The following is a 17,143-nucleotide window of genomic DNA, read 5'->3' on the forward strand; positions in this document are numbered from 1 at the left end:
ACTGAGTGAGACCAGGGATTGAACTCGCATCCTCATGGATACTAGTCAGGTTCTTAATCTGCTGAGCCACAATGGGAACTCCTAAAATACGAATTTTATTTCATCAAAGCTATATTTAATACTGAAAAACACACAGGAAAATGGTCAAAAGATTATGTTTCATCACTGGTGGAATGTTAGCCATCAAAATGATAATTATGAAGACTTAGTAGAAAAAGGGAAAGCTTTTTGTGTGTAAAGTTAAATGAAAAGATGAGACAACAGTTTGATATGGACAAAAACTAGGAGACAGTAAAATATCACCTCTTCAAAAAGCATCCTCCCTTCCCCAAACCCTGCTCTCCTTACTCTATTCTTTCCCAGAAAACAATCTACCCTTAATGTTTTTAACTACAGAACTCACAGTTTTGTGATATTGTGATATAATGAGAAATATGCATTTGGCCTCTGTCCCCGGTTTCAGGCACAGAGCTTCTAAAACTCTTGTAATTTCCTGAGTGATGAGGAGGGGAAAGGAGGGTTTTTCGTTATTCACAAGCCCCTTCCAACCACACCTGCGTTCATATCAAGGAGGTAACTCTGGGAAGTTAGAGGCTGGTAGCAGAGGAGCCAACCCTGTGATTAGACGGTTGGATCCTGAGGTACCACTTCCTTATTCCAAGGACTTGAGGCATAAGGGTCATTTTGACACAGGATGTTGGATCCAAGGAGGGCAGAGACTCGGAGTTGAGTTCAGTCATGGTGGCCGATGTTCTACTCAATTTTGCCTGTGTAATAAGGCCTCCAGAAAAGCCAATTTACATTTCCACTAACTTTGTATAAGTGAGTTTATTATATATATATATATATATATATATATAAAAATTTTTGGAATATAGTTGACTTAGAACACTGTACTAGTTTCAGGTGTATAGCAAAATGAATCTGTTATAAATATACATATATCCATTCTTTTTCAGATTCTTTTCCCATATAGGTTATTACTCAGTACTGACTAGATTTCCCCGTGCTATACAGTAGGTCCTTGTTACTTATACATTTTGTATACAGTAGTGTGCATATGTTAACCCCAACCTCCTAATTTCTCTCTCCCCCCAACATTTCCTCTTTGGTAACCATAAGTTTGGTTTCAAAATCTTTGAGTTTGTTTCTGTTGTAAGAATACGTTTTTTTGTTTCCGTTTCTGTTGTAAGAATAAGTTTTTTTGTATCATTTTTATTAGATTCTACATATTAGTCATCTCATATGATATTTGTCTTTCTCTGACTTCACTTACTATGGCAATCTCTAGGTCCATCCATGTTCTGTAAATGGCATTCTTTTATTCTTCTTTTATGGCCGAATAATATTCCATTGTGTATATGTACCACATCTTCTTTATCCAATTCTCTGTTGATGGACATTTAGGTTGTTTCCATGTCTTGGCTCTTGTAAGTAGGGCTGCGATAACCATTGAAGGGCAAGGATCTTTTCTTCTTCATGTATTTATTACGCTTGAAATCTATTTGGTCCCTAAATATTATGTATTCTTATTAGACTATAGAATAGTGTCCTTCTATTCTATAGAAACTGCTTTTGTTATTTATTTATTTATTTATTTTTGCCTTTTCTATGGCGGCGCCCGCGGCATATGGAGGTTCCCAGGCCAGGGGGTCTAATCAGAGCCGTAGCCATCGGCCTATGCCAGAGCCACAGCAACGTGGGATCCGAGCCACGTCTTCAACCTACACCACAGCTCACAGCAAAGCTGGATCCTTAACCTGCTGAGCAAGGCCAGGGATCGAACCTGCAACCTCAAGGTTCCTAGTCGGATTTGTTAACCACTGAGCCACGACGGGAACTCCTGCTTTTGTTAATTAACATCAAGGACAAGGTGCTGAGAAATGTTCTCTAAAACAATAGATTGGCAGAAACTTTGCTGTTTGAAATTATATCATTGTGGATGAAACATCCCATTCTTGCTGAAGGACTTGAGGCATAAGGGTCATTTTGACACAGGATATTAAATCCAGGTACAAAGCTTTAGATAAGTTTTCAGCCCAACATTCCATATTTATCTTAATTTTGAGATTTCCAAAGAAAGAGAACCCTGGGTTTGCTATTCAGCTTAGGATGAAGCATGATATTAATACTTACACACAGCCCTGCTCTGCTTTGAGCATATCAAAACACAGCTTTATTGAAATATTAGCAATACTCAACCCTTCTTTATAATCCAATCATGTCCCTATTCTCTTTTGTTTGGTGAGATGGTTCAGGTTCCTCTGGAGGTCAGTTTGCCTCTCAGTAAGTTAATAAACCTCACCCTGTGGACTATAGATGTGTTCCTAGGGGTCACTATTGAATGGCCTCAGCAATTTTTAACTGTAGGTTCTTGCATGGTCAGGCCACTCAAGATGACTGTTCTCTTGCTCTCTATACGTCCTCTGCTTGAACTGATTCACCTTCCTATATACTTGCCCCTGCCCCGGCTAGTGACAGTTCTCATCTTTAGATCAGAACATCTCCACCAGAATAGCTTATCAAACAGGTGGTGAGGGGCGTGCCCATCTGGTAATTTCTCTGGTAAGTGATGAGTCAACTTGACATAAATTCCCCCTAACTGGTAACACCCCCCTCCTCCCGGTAGCAAAGACTGCTGCTATATCCTGCCTGCTGTCTGCCACACATGGTGGGGTGTCACTCCAGGACCTTGGTCAGACATGTGCGATCCCCCACCCATTTAACCATTGCTGTCGCTGGGCTTTCTTCAGCCTTGGAGCTGGGCAAGAACAGGGCTTGCAGACCTGCAGGGTGCAGCCCAACAGTCCTACTTTTGAAAAAAACAGGAAAAGTCCTACTCCATACCCTTCGATAATTTCTTTTAAAAACAAGATGGAGGTACAATCACTATGGAAAACAGTGCGGAGGTTCCTCAGAAAACTAAAAATAGATTCCTGTATGATCCAGCAATCCCATTCCTGGGCATATGTCTTGATAAAACTATAATTCAAAAAGATATATGCATCCCTATGTTCATTGCAGCACTACTGGCAGTAGCTAAGACATGGAAGCATCCTAAATGGCCATCAACAGATGAATGGATTAAGAAAATCTGGTACATATACACAATGGAATACTACTCAGCCATAAAAAAGAATGGAATAATGCCATTTGCAGCAATGTGGATGGACCTAGAGATTATCATACTAAATGAAGTAAGTCAGAAAGAGAAAGGCAAATACCATATGATATCACTTATATGTAGGATCTAATATACGGCACAAGTGAACCTATCTACAAAACAGCAACAGACTCACAGACATAGAGAAGAGACTTGCAGTTGCCAAGAAGGAGAAGGGGAGGGGGTGGGAAGATCTAGGAGTCTGGGGTTAGTAGATGCAAACTATTACATTTAGAATGGATAAGCAATGAGGTCCTACTCTATAGCACAGGGAAATATAGCCAATCTCTTGGGATAGATCATAATGGAAAATAATATATTAAAAAAGAAGGTAAAAACAAGGTGGATTTTCATCTATCTGTAACTTAAGTCCTACCCAATAAACCAGATTAATAGTCATGATCATTTCTGCTTTCAGTTCCTCCAAAATTCCAAGCCAGTTGGAATTGCTGACTGAAGAAAAACACACAATCTAAGTTGCAAGTTAAGTTTTATTCAAGGAATTTACTGAGGACTATAGCCCCAGACCCAGCCTCTCGGGTAGCTCAGAGGACCTGCTCTGAAGAGGTAAGGGAGGAGTCAGAATATCTAGGATTTTTGGCTGAATACAAACAAACCATGTAGTCACGTGTCAAATATTACAGCTAATCACAAAAATCAGACATCTAGATGATTTTAGCGCTGTTTTGTGTAAGGGAAGATGCAAGATTCTGGCTCATTGAAATTATTACTTAGATATGAATCTTAACTATTTAGGGCCAGTATCCTCTTTTTCTCCTTCCTGAATCCCTCTAGGGTGCACCATCCGGGTGGCTGCAGTGGCTGATGACTTGACGGCAGGCAACCTTCACTTTACTGGAATGGAAGGCAGCATTCTTTGTTTACTGAAATGGCCGTCAACATTTTTTTTTTTTTTTTTTTTTTTTTTTTTGGTGCACAGAGCGGCTGTTTCCTCTGAATGGAAAACTCCCCATATCTTTGCAAGGGGCTGGGGTGTGCGTGCTCAAAGGTCACTTTCTCCGAGTTCTCTCTGACCAATCCCATCTAAAGCAGATTTCTCTCCCCACACTTCCCCACTCCCACGCAGTCACTCTATCCCCATCTCCTTAATTTATTTGCCCTTTTCTCCTTATCTCTTTAAATTGTTCAATTATTTGTTCATTCACTGTTATCTTTGTTAGTATGTAAGCTCCAGGCGAGAAGGTACCACAACAACTCTGCTAGTTGCAGCACCTCTGGTGTCTAGAACCCTATGTCGCACTTGGTAAGCTCTCAATAAACATTTGCGTAACGAATGAACAAAGAGGAACTACATTGTACTTTGCCTCCTCCTTTCCCTCTGAATACCCTACAAAATGTACCCACCTGGATTATAAATCGGTCAGGAACCCGGTAGAAGGCATTCAGCCTCGCCATTGGCTGGAGTATTTGTCGTTGCTCCCAGCAACCACTGTTTTCCACCAGTCGTCTTGTCGCCCCGCCTGGCCCCGCCCCCAAGCTCCGAACTTCCTTCCAGTGGTAAAAACCTGCTAGCTCTTTAAGCGGCGGGACTTCTGGTTAACGTCGTCTGCGGCCTCCGGAAGGGGAAGTTCGCCGCCGAACGCTCCCTCGCTCGTCCGAATTCGGTGGCGCCACGTCCGCGGGTCTCCGCCTTCTGCACCGGGGCTGGGGCGGCTCCGCCTCGACACCTTCCACTCACCCAGGAGGCCGCGTCGGAGGGGGCCGGGACCGGGAGTCGGACGGCTGTGCACATCCCGGCCACGACGAGGCGAAGATGTCGGACATCGGGGACTGGTTCAGGAGTATCCCGGCTATCACGCGCTATTGGTTCGCCGCCACCGTTGCAGTGCCCTTAGTCGGCAAACTCGGTCTCATCAGCCCGGCCTATTTCTTCCTCTGGCCTGAAGCCTTCCTTTATCGCTTCCAGGTATTGACCGGCGATGGGGGAAGTGGAAACTACAGGCCCCAGGTGGCCCCGCAGCGGCGGAGCGTAGACCCGCCGGTTGCGGACGCGCGGTGTCTGGTGGGATTTGTAGTGCAGCGGCTCCAGGGGTTTAGGGCGGGGTCCTGTGGCCCAGGGATAAGGTGGAGGCAAAGGAGTCTGAGCCTGGGCCTGGATAGCTGGAGGCGTGGAGAGTCCTCGGTTTGGCCCAATGGAAGGGGACCGATTTCGCCATGCTGTTAAGTCTGTGCTCCCCGCCCTCTGTACCCAGAGAAGGCGGCAGTGGGGAAGGTAAGTCTAATACTTGTCAGTCTGTCGGAGGCCAGTGATTAGCAGCCTGGGGCCACCTGGAGTATGGCCCTCTGAGCTCCCTCTGCCACCCACGTGGATGGCATGTGGACCACGGCTTGCCCAACAGCCAGCTGAGTCTTTTGTATGTTGATGGCGTTTCTTCCCTGGCAGGAGTGATTTGAAGACAGAGGTGCGAAGAGTGAGTTTGTTTATTTGTGTGTCTCCTTGGCTCTGGCAGGTAGTAGTTGAATTTATAAAGGACTGAGTAAAGAGTAAATTGCTCCAGAAATGGAAGGCCCTGTTTGTTTTTGTCTTGGTTTTTTCTTAAGCATGAAGGAAGCAGCCCAGAGTAACATTCCTGACAAGAGAATATTAGTTTCCTGGAGGTTATCTTTATTCACTGGATTCTGTGATTTAAATCTTTCATCAGACCTGACCTGAAGGCAGGTCAGATACCAAGATCAGACATTAATTTCAACACATCCTTTGGACTTTGTTTAACACTCTTTTGTCTTTGCAGTCGTCACTGGCCATTTCTTAGTCTCCCTTGCTGGTTCCTTACCTTCCTGACCTTTAAATGTTGTGATGTGCCCCAGGACTCTTCAGAGTCTCCCTAGCTGTAGGTGATCTCATTTTAGCTTCATGGCTTTAAATAATTTCTATAAACTGAAGATTCTCAAATACAAATACACCTCTTTGTCCAGAGCTATCTCACTTCCAAACTTGTACATCCAGCTGTAGACTTGAAATTACCACTGAGATGACTAATAGACAAATCAGACTTCATGAGTGTAAAACAATGCCCTTTTCGCTGAAGTAAATAGCAACTTCAGCATTGCAGGAGCTTAAGCTAATAGTCATGGAGTCATCCTTGACGTCTCAAACATCCCACAGTCTCTTAGCAGATTTACTTCAAGTAAATATTCAGAATACAGTCCTTTTTTGTTCTCCAATGCAAGCCATTGTCATACCAGCCCTGTTCCTTTCAGTCTTTTCTCTACAGAGCTAGAGTGATCCTCTTAGAACATAAATCATGTTCTGTCAGTCCTCTGCCCAGAGGCTCTTTTTTTTTGGCTGCACCTTAGCCATCTGGAAGTTCCCAGGCCGGGGATTGAACCTGTGCCACAGCTGCGGCAATGCCAGATCCTTAACAATCTGCTCTGCCCCACGGGAACTTCCTGTCCAGAACCTTTTAATGTTTTCTCAACTCAGCCAGTGAAGCCCAAGTCTTTTCAGTGGCCTGCAAGGCCCCCTGCTGCTTCTCGGACCTCATCTCCTACTGTTCTCCATCTTGTATATATTAGGCTCCACAGTGGAATCCTTGATGTTTCTTCAGCACCTCACTCCATCCCTCCTCAGGGCCTTTGCACATGTTGTTTTCCAGCTTGAGGAAGACAGCTGTGGTTTACAAGCCTTACCTCCTTTAAGTCACCCCAACTGCCACCTTGTTGGCACGGCCTTATCTGATTGCCCTCCATGAAAATGTACCCCTTCTTCACTCTGCCTCCCTTAATTTTTCTTGCTACATAGCACTGCTTGATGTTAGCTCACTTCAGAGAATAAAGCTCCATGAGAGCCACTTGTCTTGTTTGTCACTGTCTTTGTTACCTAGAATAGTGTTTGGCATGTAGCAGGTGCTTATATATTGGTTGAATGCCTGGAAATAATTGAGTACTTGCCAGTGCTGGGCACTGGGGGTACAGGAGTGAATAGCACAGGAAAAGTCCCAGCTCCTATGAAGAAAACAAGAGAGAGGCATGTGACGGAGAGCGACTTTGATAGAGTGTTCCAGAAAGGCCTCGGAGAAGCTATGTGAACTGAAACCTGAATGATGAGCTTCGGGTAGACCTGGCTCTGGGGCCAATCTTCCAAGAAGAAGGACTAGAAAGTGAAAGTCTTAGAAGCAAGAATTAGACGGCTGTCAGGATGAGGATTGGTAGATGAAGACAGAGCGATAGCTGGGGTGAGAGCACTAACCTGAAGATGGAAGGTAGGCTGGGGCTGGATTGTATAGGGCTTTGTGGGTTTGAGCTTTATCTTAAAGGCCCTCGACTAGAAAGGACTGGAAGATTGCCTTGACTGCTCTGGACTTGGTGTGTAAGTGGGGGAAAGGGGAGCTGGCTAACAGGATAGGAGACATGAGCTAAGTTAGGGAGCAGGAGAGATGGTGGTTTGGACCAGCATGACTGTGAAGAAGGACGTGGATAGATTTGGGCATTGGAGTGGACAAGACTGTAGCTGCATGGATATGAAGGGTTAATGGACAAGATGTAGCCGAATGGATATGAAGAGTGCATGGGTGAAGGAAGCAGGACTCAGGATGTCATGGCTTTCACAGCAACTGAGTGGCTGGTGGAGCGCTTTTTTGAGCCTGGGAAGGAACATTTAGGGAGACTTAGGTTTGGGGTTGGGAAGGGTATCGATAAAAAGTTATATTTTGGCTTTGTGAAGTCTAGAGATGCTTTTTCGGCATCTGAAGTGGAGAAGTAAGTAGGCCCTTGTACCTTAGAGTATGATTTGGGTGTGCAGCCAGCATTGCTACACTTTTCTACTCGCTTTGGTAACACAGTTGTTGCTCACGGGAATGTTGCACTTTGTGCCTGGTGGCATGTTGGGTAATGCGCTGCATGAGGAGCAGCGGTCATAAATGAGAGATGCCTGGTCCAGACTGGCTCTTTGGCTCTCCTTGCAAAATCTTGCTCACTTCTGCAGTCAACTTAGTAAAAATAAGTCTTTCTAATAGACTACAGGTGTCTGATGGTGAAAGCGGCGAACTGATTGGAAAGGTTCATGTCGCACCTTCCTAATTTTCCCATCTTCCTGGCACTGAAGGCAAGGCAAGAAGCTGCTAGTAGGAGGCAAGTGTGCCCAGGTGTGGAGAGACCAGTGTCTCTACTCGCTGCTACTCTGACTCCTGCTCTTTCTGGTCACCTGGAGGAACTCATTTGCAAGTGAAGCAGTTAAAGGAAAAGCTGCATCTGAGAGGCTAATAGGTGAGGCTGAACAGCATGTGTTTTTTTTCTGCTAGAGGCTCATCTTTTCCTTAAAACCTCCATCTTTGAAAAAACTGGCATGATCATTTACAATCGTGGATTCGTGTTGGCAGTGATCAGAGGCAGTTTTCTTCACCCATGGGTTTCTTCTGAGTAGCTCCTTGGTTTGCAACTCTGAAGTTTAAAATGTTTCATCCTTGGTTTGGTGGGGGGAAGCACGTAGGTGTGTGTCAAGACTCACTCTGCTGTTGTCCAGAATCCCTCAACCCTCACACTTGACACCCGTAAAAATCACGTATCCGCAGTGATGAAACGTCTCCATATTGGCCCCTGATGGGAGGGGCAATTCGCTGCTACCCTCGTGGTTTCTGAGATAAGTCTTCCAGGACTGCCTGCATGGGGCTCTTTCATTTCTTGGGATAAAAACAACATCCCCTTCCATCTGTATTGGGCTTCTCTGTATGTACCTTGTTCAGCCACCGCATTCATCTTGAGGTCAGTGTTATCTCAGTTGACAGACAGCTGCAGTCTCAGTTTCTATTTCCATGAGTTCAAGATAGTTCTGAGCTCTCTTGCTTTAGCTCCTTTGCATAATATCTACGAAAACACATAGTTAAGTGTTTAACAGAACTTTTTTTTTTTTGCTATTTAGGGCCACACTCTTGGCATGTGGAAGCTCCCAGGCTAGGGGTCGAATCAGAGCTACAGCTGCCAGCCTGTGCCACAGCCACGACAACTTGGGATCTGAACCATGTTGGCGACCCACACCGCAGCTCATGGGAACGCTGGATCCTTTAACCCACTGATCGAGGCCGCATCCTCCTGGATACCAGTGGTTCATTGCCGCTGAGTCACAGTGGGAACTCCTAACAACATTTTTGAGGGTGATTGCTTTCAAACCAGTCATAGCCAATTAATTGCTCCCTTTCTGTTAGAGTGGAAAGACTGTGGTCTTTCTGGCAGTTGAGGAATGGTCTCCAGGCCTGGCTCAGCCCCTCGCTAGCTGTGCCCTCAGATAAACTTTTATCCTTCCTGAGCCTCAATTTCTTCACCTCAAAATGAGGATGATTTAGTAGCAAATCGACTCTGTTCTAAGAATTAATTGTTCAATTTTATTGATTACAAGATGCTCCATCAGTTTAACACAATATTTTGGAAGGGGAGAAAAGCAGAAATTACATTAAAGGAACATATTGATGTAAGTTATAGCCTAATTTCAGAAACATTGAAACAGGTATCTTCAAATTGAGGAAAAGCATTATCTACCTCATGCTTCTATTGTATGAAACACATATATGTGAGCGTATGTGCTCAGTAAATAGTCTGGTATGTAATCCATTAAAAAATAGCACCTATTTTTATTTATTAGCCAGTAATAATTCCTGCCATTGCTGCCTTCTCTACTTGGGCAGTAATATTCTAATGTTAATTTGTATTTGAAATTGAAATGTAACTGCTGGATTATTAGTCTACTCTCTGTCCCACGCTTTGTCCTGCCCTAGAAATGGGAAGCTATGATCTTTCAGTTTCTCTTTCAGTTTTCCAAGAATAATAAGAAATGGCATCAACCAAATCTGTGATCGAGCCTGGTGCTTATATTTGCCAGGCGTTTGCTATGTTATTAACGTTTAGCCCGATGACAGCAACCCTAGCAGATTGATTTGAGTGTGTTGGGGAAGAGAGCCGAATAGACGTATAACAGGAAGGGGAGTGAACTTTGTCTGTAGGCTGAACATAGAAGTAGCTTCAAGGCTTGGATTTAGAACTTTAGTGGCAAGTGTGTTGGTATGTACAGCTTTAAAATCTTCCCCTTCCAGTCTTGTCCGCACTAGATAATTCTGCTGCGGTTTGTAGCTAAACTTGCTTCATTTTTTTTTTTTTTTAACTTTTTTTGTCGAGTTACTATATACAAGCAGGAAGGTATATGCATTACATATCTGCATCTTGTTGAATTTTCAAAAACTGAATACTAGGACAGAACCAGCACCCAGATCAAGACAACAGAACATTGCCAGCACCCCCTAAACCTTCCTTCTGCTCCCTTCGGGTTCCCACAAAGGTAACTACTGTCTTGACTTTCAACACCTGGAGGGTTTTTGCCAATCGTTGTACTTCCTATGAATGAAATTGTAGGGTGTGTATTCTTAGTGTCTGGCCTCTTCTCAGCAGTTTGTGAGTCGCCCACGTTGTTACTCGCAGTTGTAGATGGCTCATCCTTTTATTGTTCCCTTATGTGAACAGACTGCCATTTATGTGCCCATTCTCCTGGTAACAGACCTTTGGGGTAGTTCTAGCTCTGGCTAGAATGAATAGTACTGCTGTGAACATTCTGGAACATGTCTTGGTGACCATAGGTGGGCATTTTTGTTGTGTGTATACCCAGGAGTAGAACTGATGGCTCCTAATAGCTTGTTTAAAATCCTCAATTGAGATTGAGTGCCTTTCATTTGTTTTTCTTGCCTATCTAGTGTCCTCCCTGGCCCCCCAAAAGAAAGAAAAGCCAGAGTTTGCCAACATCAGTGTTTGGCATGTGGGTGCTCTCCTTTCTTAATTGCTTGGTGACTCATATAGGCTGGCTGACTTTCTTTCTGTCTTTCTTTCTTTCTTTCTATGCCCATGTTTTTGTTTTTTAATTATTATTTTTTTTGCTTTTCGGAACCGAGCCTGCAGCATGTGGAAGTTCCCAGGCTAGGGACCTAATTGGAGCTGCAGCTGCCAGCCTCCAGCAGAGCCACAGTAATGCAGTATCCAAGCTGCCACCTGTGACCTACACCATAGCTCACGGCATCACCAACACTAGATCCTTAACCCACTGAGCGAGGCCAGGAATCGAACCTGCATCTTCATGGTTACTAGTTGAGTTGGTTGCCACCGAGCCACAGTGGGAACTCCCATGTAGGCTTTCTTTAACTCCAAATCAACCAGTCCTTATTGTTTCAGAAAACTCTGGAAAAAAAAAAAAAGTAGAGTTCCCATTGTGGCTCAGTGGGTTAAGACTCTGGCTGGTATCCATGAAGATGTGGATTCGATCCCTGGCCTCACTCATTGGGTTAAGGATCTGGTGTTGCTGTGGCTGTGGCGTACATTGGCAGCTGCAGCTTTGATTTGACCCCTAGCCTGGGAACTTCCACATGCCACAGGTGCACCCCCCCCAAAAAAAAAAGAAAAGAAAAATCTTTGTTTTTGATGGGTAAAACAACCTGCTCTAGACTCTAATCCTCTGGCATTTGTAATGATTTCAGTTTGGGAGATTTTCATTCAAGGATGGTTGACGTTGGACTGGTGGTTAACGAACACGTCTGATGTTTCTTTGAAGGCCTCTGTGCCAGTGAGCACGTGAGCTTCTTGCTCTTGTTACGTGCAGAACTCTGGGCGGGTTATCTCAGCTCTCATGAGGGCCCAGCTTTCCTCATGAAAAAGCCGGGGGATTATGCTTCTGGCCCTGGGATTACTGTGGGGTTCAAACGAGACGCTTGCCTGCAGTCCCAGGCTCTCTGCCTGGCCCCTGGCTGCCTTTTAGGGATGGGGCAGACTTTCTAGGATTGAAAATGGGCCTTCACCACTCCTTGCCCTGAAAAGAAAGCCATTTCCTTATCCTGCTTACATATCAGAGGAGAGGGAGGGATTTAGTTGGGAACCTTCAGTGGGTATTTCAGAAATATATTAATTACTCTGTGTCCTTTTGAAGAGAGGAGCTATCTCCTGGTATTTTCAAATTATCATTTTAAAGCAATGCAAAAATAGTATTGCGTCCCTTAGATCAGTGAAGGCAAGTATAACTCAAGGGTAAGCTTAATGAACCGGGAAAAGAAGTGGGGTATTTTGACAGCCGCTGATTTCCAAAGCACAGGTGCACACAGTAGCTAAAAATAGTGTCGTGTCATCAGCGTGAGTGAAAAATATAGTCAGAACAAAACCCCGAGGATTCTTTTCCAAAATCAGGCCTGGAGTAACTTAGAGGAATATTTAAAATGTGAATTTGTAAAAACCAGGTCAGCACATGTCTCCTAAAAGATTGTAATAATTGACTTCCACCCACAGAATTTTTTTTTTTTTTTTACAAAATACAGCTTTAATCTACTTTCTTAGAGCCAAGCTTTTACAAAACATGTGAGATGAGGAAGATGGGTGTCAAAGGACGAACATTACTGGGTAGATGAGGATGCAAACCTGGTCCAGACTTTCGCAAAGCCTCAGGGCTTCTCTAGAGCCAAGGTTAGGGCTGGCTGGCTTCTCTTTTTTTCCTCCAATGCTTTTCATAAACAAGGAGAGTGAATTTCTGGGCTTACCCTCAGTTCATTCCAGGATTATACAAGTAGTATAGCAGGACTGAAAATTTTTACTAGTTTTAATTATACCTCATAATAATGATGTCACTTGTGAGAGGCATTGTGAAAACAGAGGCTTAGTATCGTAAACTCTGGAGTCAGGCTGTCTGGGACAAAATTCTAGCTCTGCCACTTAATAGCTTTTATTAACCCATTCTCATCCTGTTTCCTCATCTAAAAAATCCACCTCCTGAGTTAGGGCATGTAAATGAGCATAAGGGCACACAGTGTTTTGTTTTGTTTTGTTTTAAGACCATGAACCAAAATAGAGCAAGTATTAGTGTATCATTCCTCTTTTACAAATGGAAATTGAGACTCGGGAGTGATAATTTGTAAGCTCTGACTTAAATCTATGTCTTCTCAAATCATTTCCAGTGCTCTTTCCATCAGACGATACTATTTCGTAATAAAATTGTGGATAAACCAGAGTTCCCTCCACGGCACAGTGCGTTAAGAATCCGACTGCAGTGGCCTGGGTTGCTGTGGAGGTGTGGGTTCAATCCCCAGCTTGGCACAGCGGGTTAAAGGATCTGGCGTTGTTGTGGCTATAGCTATGATTCAGGCCCTGGCCTGCGAACTTCCATATGCTGTGGGTGCACATAAAGTGAAAAAAAAACAAACAAACAAAAAAAAAACTGGAAATAAGTCAAAATGAATTTTAACCTATTTTGTTTTACTGATTTAATACAGGGTTGTTGGAAAGTAACTTTTGGGGTATGCAAGTGCATTTTCCTCCTCCAGGGAATTAAGCTCTTTGGGTCACACGCCTGTACTGGGACAGCATGACTTAGCAGCTGTGTCTGGCCAGGCTCCACAGCTGCTGCCCAACGTTCCAGCCACGCCCAAATTGTTGGCAATATCCACTCATTTATTGTGCTCTTGCAGTTCTTTGAGACTCTGTACTCATTTTTCCAAGACCAAAGTTCCCCCCTTCCTTGTGCCCATTCTTGCTTCTTCGGTCGGACTCCCCATTATTTAGACCTCCTTGATGTGGGGACTGTGACTTTTCTGCTGTGCAATAAGGCACACAGCTCTCAAGCCAGGGGCCAGCAGCATGCTGGCGTTTCCACACATCTGGGAAGGCTGTCTTCTTCACTCTCTTACTTAACATTTTTCTGGAGGTGTTAGCCAGTGAATTAGATAAGAATAAGATATGAAATTTTATTTACAGATAGAGTTGTATACTTGGACAGTACAAAAACTCAGCTTTCAACTGTGACAAACAATTAGATAATCCAGCTTTAATGACTGAGTATAAAAAAGAGAGTTTGCTTGCGGCTTAAGGATCCAGCATCACTGCAGTGGCTTGGATCGCTGCTGTGGCTTGGGTCTGATCCCTGCCTGGCCTGGAAACTTTTCTACGCAGTGGGCGCAGCCAAAAAGAGAGAGAGAGAGAGAAAGAGATACAGACAGCAAAAGCTCTATAGAAAACTGTATATAAAAGCTATGAAATCAGGAGTTCCTGTCGTGGTGCATCGGAAACGAATCCGACTAGGAACCATGAAGTTGCGGGTTCGGTCCCTGGCCTTGCTCAGTGGGTTAAGGATCCGGCGTTGCCTCAAGCTGTGGTGTAGGTCGCAGCTACAACGTGGCGTCTCTGATCCCACGTTGCTGTGGCTCTGGCATAGGCCGGTGGCTGTAGTTCCAATTTGACCCCTAGCCTGGAAACCTCCATATGCTGTGGGTGCGGCCCTAAAAAGACCAAAAAAAAAAAAAAAAAAAAAAGCTGTGCAACCACAACATTGTAAATCAACTATACTTCAATCAAACTTGGAAAAAACTATGAAAGACTTCTTTCCAGCTGGAAATTTGTCATTATCACGTTGAAATAATAAAGATGTTGGTTCTAGTTCATTTAAAAAAATAATGTTGAGACTACTTAAGAAAATTGACAAGTGGAAGAAAAACAGGAGAGGGGTGTTATTTAATAATGCAACTTTACCAGAGAAGAAAATATACCAAACTAAAAATTAACATAGCTTACTAGTGGTATTGGAATTCAGTTCCAAACAGAGTCATCTAAAAGTAGACTTTCATATAAAAGAGAATAAATATATGATAAAAGTAGCTTTTCAAATCAATGGAGAAAAGATGGGTTACTTTGTAAATAGGATTGGGGAAACTATGGGCCATCTAGAAAAATAAATTGAAGACTTCCTATTGTGGCTCAGCATTAACAAACCTGACTAGTATCCATGAGGATGTGGGTTCGGTCCCCAGCCTCGCTCAGTGGGTTGAGGATCCCTCCGCATTGCCACAAGCTTTGGTGTAGGTTGCTGATGCAGCTCGGATCCCGAGTTGCTGTGGCTGTGGCGTAGGATGGCAGCTGCAGCTCCAATTTGACCCCTAGCCTAGGAACTTCCCATGCAGTGGATGTGGCCCTTAAAATAAATAAAACAAATTGAATCTCTTTCTCACTCCTTGGGCGAACCATGAGTGTGTTACAATAAATCTGTGAGCACTTTGATGTCTTGGAGTGGAGTACTTGTAAGTGTGATGCATGATGGATACATTTGCCTACGTAAAATTAAACTTTTGTCTGTCAAAATATGCCAAAAATAACACGAAAGCATAAGTCTAATGACAGACGAGAAGATAATTGCAGCAGTGAGAAGGGGCAGTTTCCATAATATGTAAAGAAATGCAAATCTAGCAAAAAAAATGCTAAAATTTTAGAAATATGATGGTTAAAATATAAAATACACTAAAAGAATTAGCAATGAGCTCCTGCTGTGTAGCACTGGGAACTATGTCTAGTCACTTATGATGGAGCATGATAATGGGAGAAAAAAGAATGTATACATGTATGTGAAACTGGGTCACCATGCTGTACAGTAGGAAAAAAAAATTATATTGGGGAAATAACTTAAAAATAAAAAAAATAAGATAAAATACACTAAACGGTGAGAGTGTGGAGAGAAAACAGGATTAATCTCCATTTAGGGGGAAATGTTTGGTGAAACATTTTTGCAGGCATTTGGCAATATCTGGCCAGGTCTTAGTCCCTCTGGCCCTCGAGGCTCCTCGCTGCGGGCCTGGGGGTTGAGCTGCTGCAGTACTGATGAGAAAGTGACCCAGAGCTGGAGGAAGCAGAGGAGGAAATGGCAGCTTCTCAGGGACTTGTCATAATCGAGAATGTGGCGGTCGGTTTCTCTCCAGAGGAGTGGGAATTGTACAGAGATGTGATGCTAGAGATCTGTAGGCACCTGGTCTCTTTGGCTCTGTCTTCTCATGCCACCCAGGGTTTGAGGCCACAAAACCCCGGCATGGAAGTTTTCTTGCAAACAATGCTGCTGGAACTTTTCTTGCAAACACCCAGGGTTTGAGGCCACAAAACCCAGGCATGGAACTTTTCCTGCAAACAGGAAAGCCATCCTGTTGGCACTTTTGACATGATTATAGGCAGGGAAGGTGAGGGGGCATGTGAAGGGCGGGAAGGTTGTTATGATGAGTGTAATCCTACTGGGACTTTTATCCATAAGGGAAACGTTGCTGCTAAGAGAGATCAAGGAGGGAGTTCCCGTCGTGGCGCAGTGGTTAACGAATCCGACTAGGAACCATGAGGTTGCGGGTTCAGTCCCTGCCCTTGCTCAGTGGGTTAGGGATCCGGCGTTGCCGTGAGCTGTGGTGTAGGTTGCAGACGCGGCTTGGATCCCGCGTTGCTGTGGCTCTGGCGTAGGCCGGTGGCTACAGCTCCGATTCGACCCCTAGCCTGGGAACCTCCACATGCTGCGGAAGCGGCCCAAAGAAATAGGAAAAAGACAAAAAGAAGATACATAGATGGCCAACAAGCACGTGAAAAAAAAAAAAAAAAGAGAGAGATCAAGGATATAAATCATATTGTGAAAAACTCCACTTTAAGTTAGTATCATTGGCAGAAAAAAATTTTTTTTTTTTTTGCTTTGCTAAATAAAGCAAAGACCCACTTTATTTATTTAAATGTACATCCTCTCTGAGAGGAAATTTGGAAAATCAGGATAATCTGTAGGCAATCAGAAGCTTTACAGCTAAGCAAAAACTAAGAGAATTCAGCAACACTAAACCAGCTTTACAACATTTGGCAATATCTGCCGAAATTAAATGCACATGTTTGGAGTTCATGTTGTGGCTCAGAGGTAACAGATCTGACTAGTATCCATGAGGACTCAGGTTCAATCCCTGGCCTCACTCAGTGGGTTAAGGATCCTGCGTTGCCAGGGCTGTGGCCTAGGCCTGCAGTTGTAGCTCCAGATTTAACTCCTAGCCTGGGAATGTCCATATGCCACAAGTGCAGCTCCAAAAAAGCAAAAAAAAAAAAAAAAAAAAAAGAAAAAGTTTTATCTAGCAGGTTGACTCACAGGAATTTATCCTATATGTACATGTATAAAGAGGACATCCAAGAATATCCATTGTGCCATTGTAGCCATTTAAATGACGTCTGAACATC

General features: G+C 43.8%; 1 protein-coding gene and 2 long non-coding RNA genes across 5 annotated transcripts in view; 2 read left to right on the top strand and 1 right to left on the bottom strand.

Moving 5' to 3' along the window:
- The first annotated feature begins 4,748 nt into the window (after positions 1 to 4,748).
- The window catches only part of DERL1 (derlin 1), a 31,661-nt gene continuing 19,266 nt past the window's right edge, over positions 4,749 to 17,143 (top strand). The window contains exon 1 of one of the 3 annotated variants that reach the window (XR_014842844.1): positions 4,749 to 5,090. Coding sequence is in view for 1 of the 3 variants with exons in the window: in NM_001244479.1 (NP_001231408.1) it covers positions 4,938 to 5,090 (153 nt within the window). In the remaining 2 variants the exon portion in view is untranslated. 3 annotated transcript variants of the gene reach the window in all.
- LOC146403694 (uncharacterized) lies at positions 4,759 to 15,609 on the bottom strand. The gene is made up of 3 exons (XR_014843418.1): positions 14,372 to 15,609; positions 11,515 to 14,058; positions 4,759 to 11,053 (listed from the first exon to the last, which is right to left on the bottom strand). It is a non-coding gene; the product is annotated as an uncharacterized LOC146403694 (long non-coding RNA).
- On the top strand, positions 7,066 to 10,448 carry LOC146403695 (uncharacterized). Its single transcript, XR_014843417.1, has 3 exons — positions 7,066 to 7,386; positions 8,140 to 8,389; positions 10,363 to 10,448. It is a non-coding gene; the product is annotated as an uncharacterized LOC146403695 (long non-coding RNA).

This window comes from Sus scrofa, chromosome 4 (assembly GCF_054392235.1).
Source record: "Sus scrofa isolate SSC_HxYL_T2T_F1_AM1 chromosome 4, Sscrofa_HxYL_maternal_Yorkshire_Landrace_v2.0, whole genome shotgun sequence".
NCBI lineage: Eukaryota > Metazoa > Chordata > Mammalia > Artiodactyla > Suidae > Sus > Sus scrofa.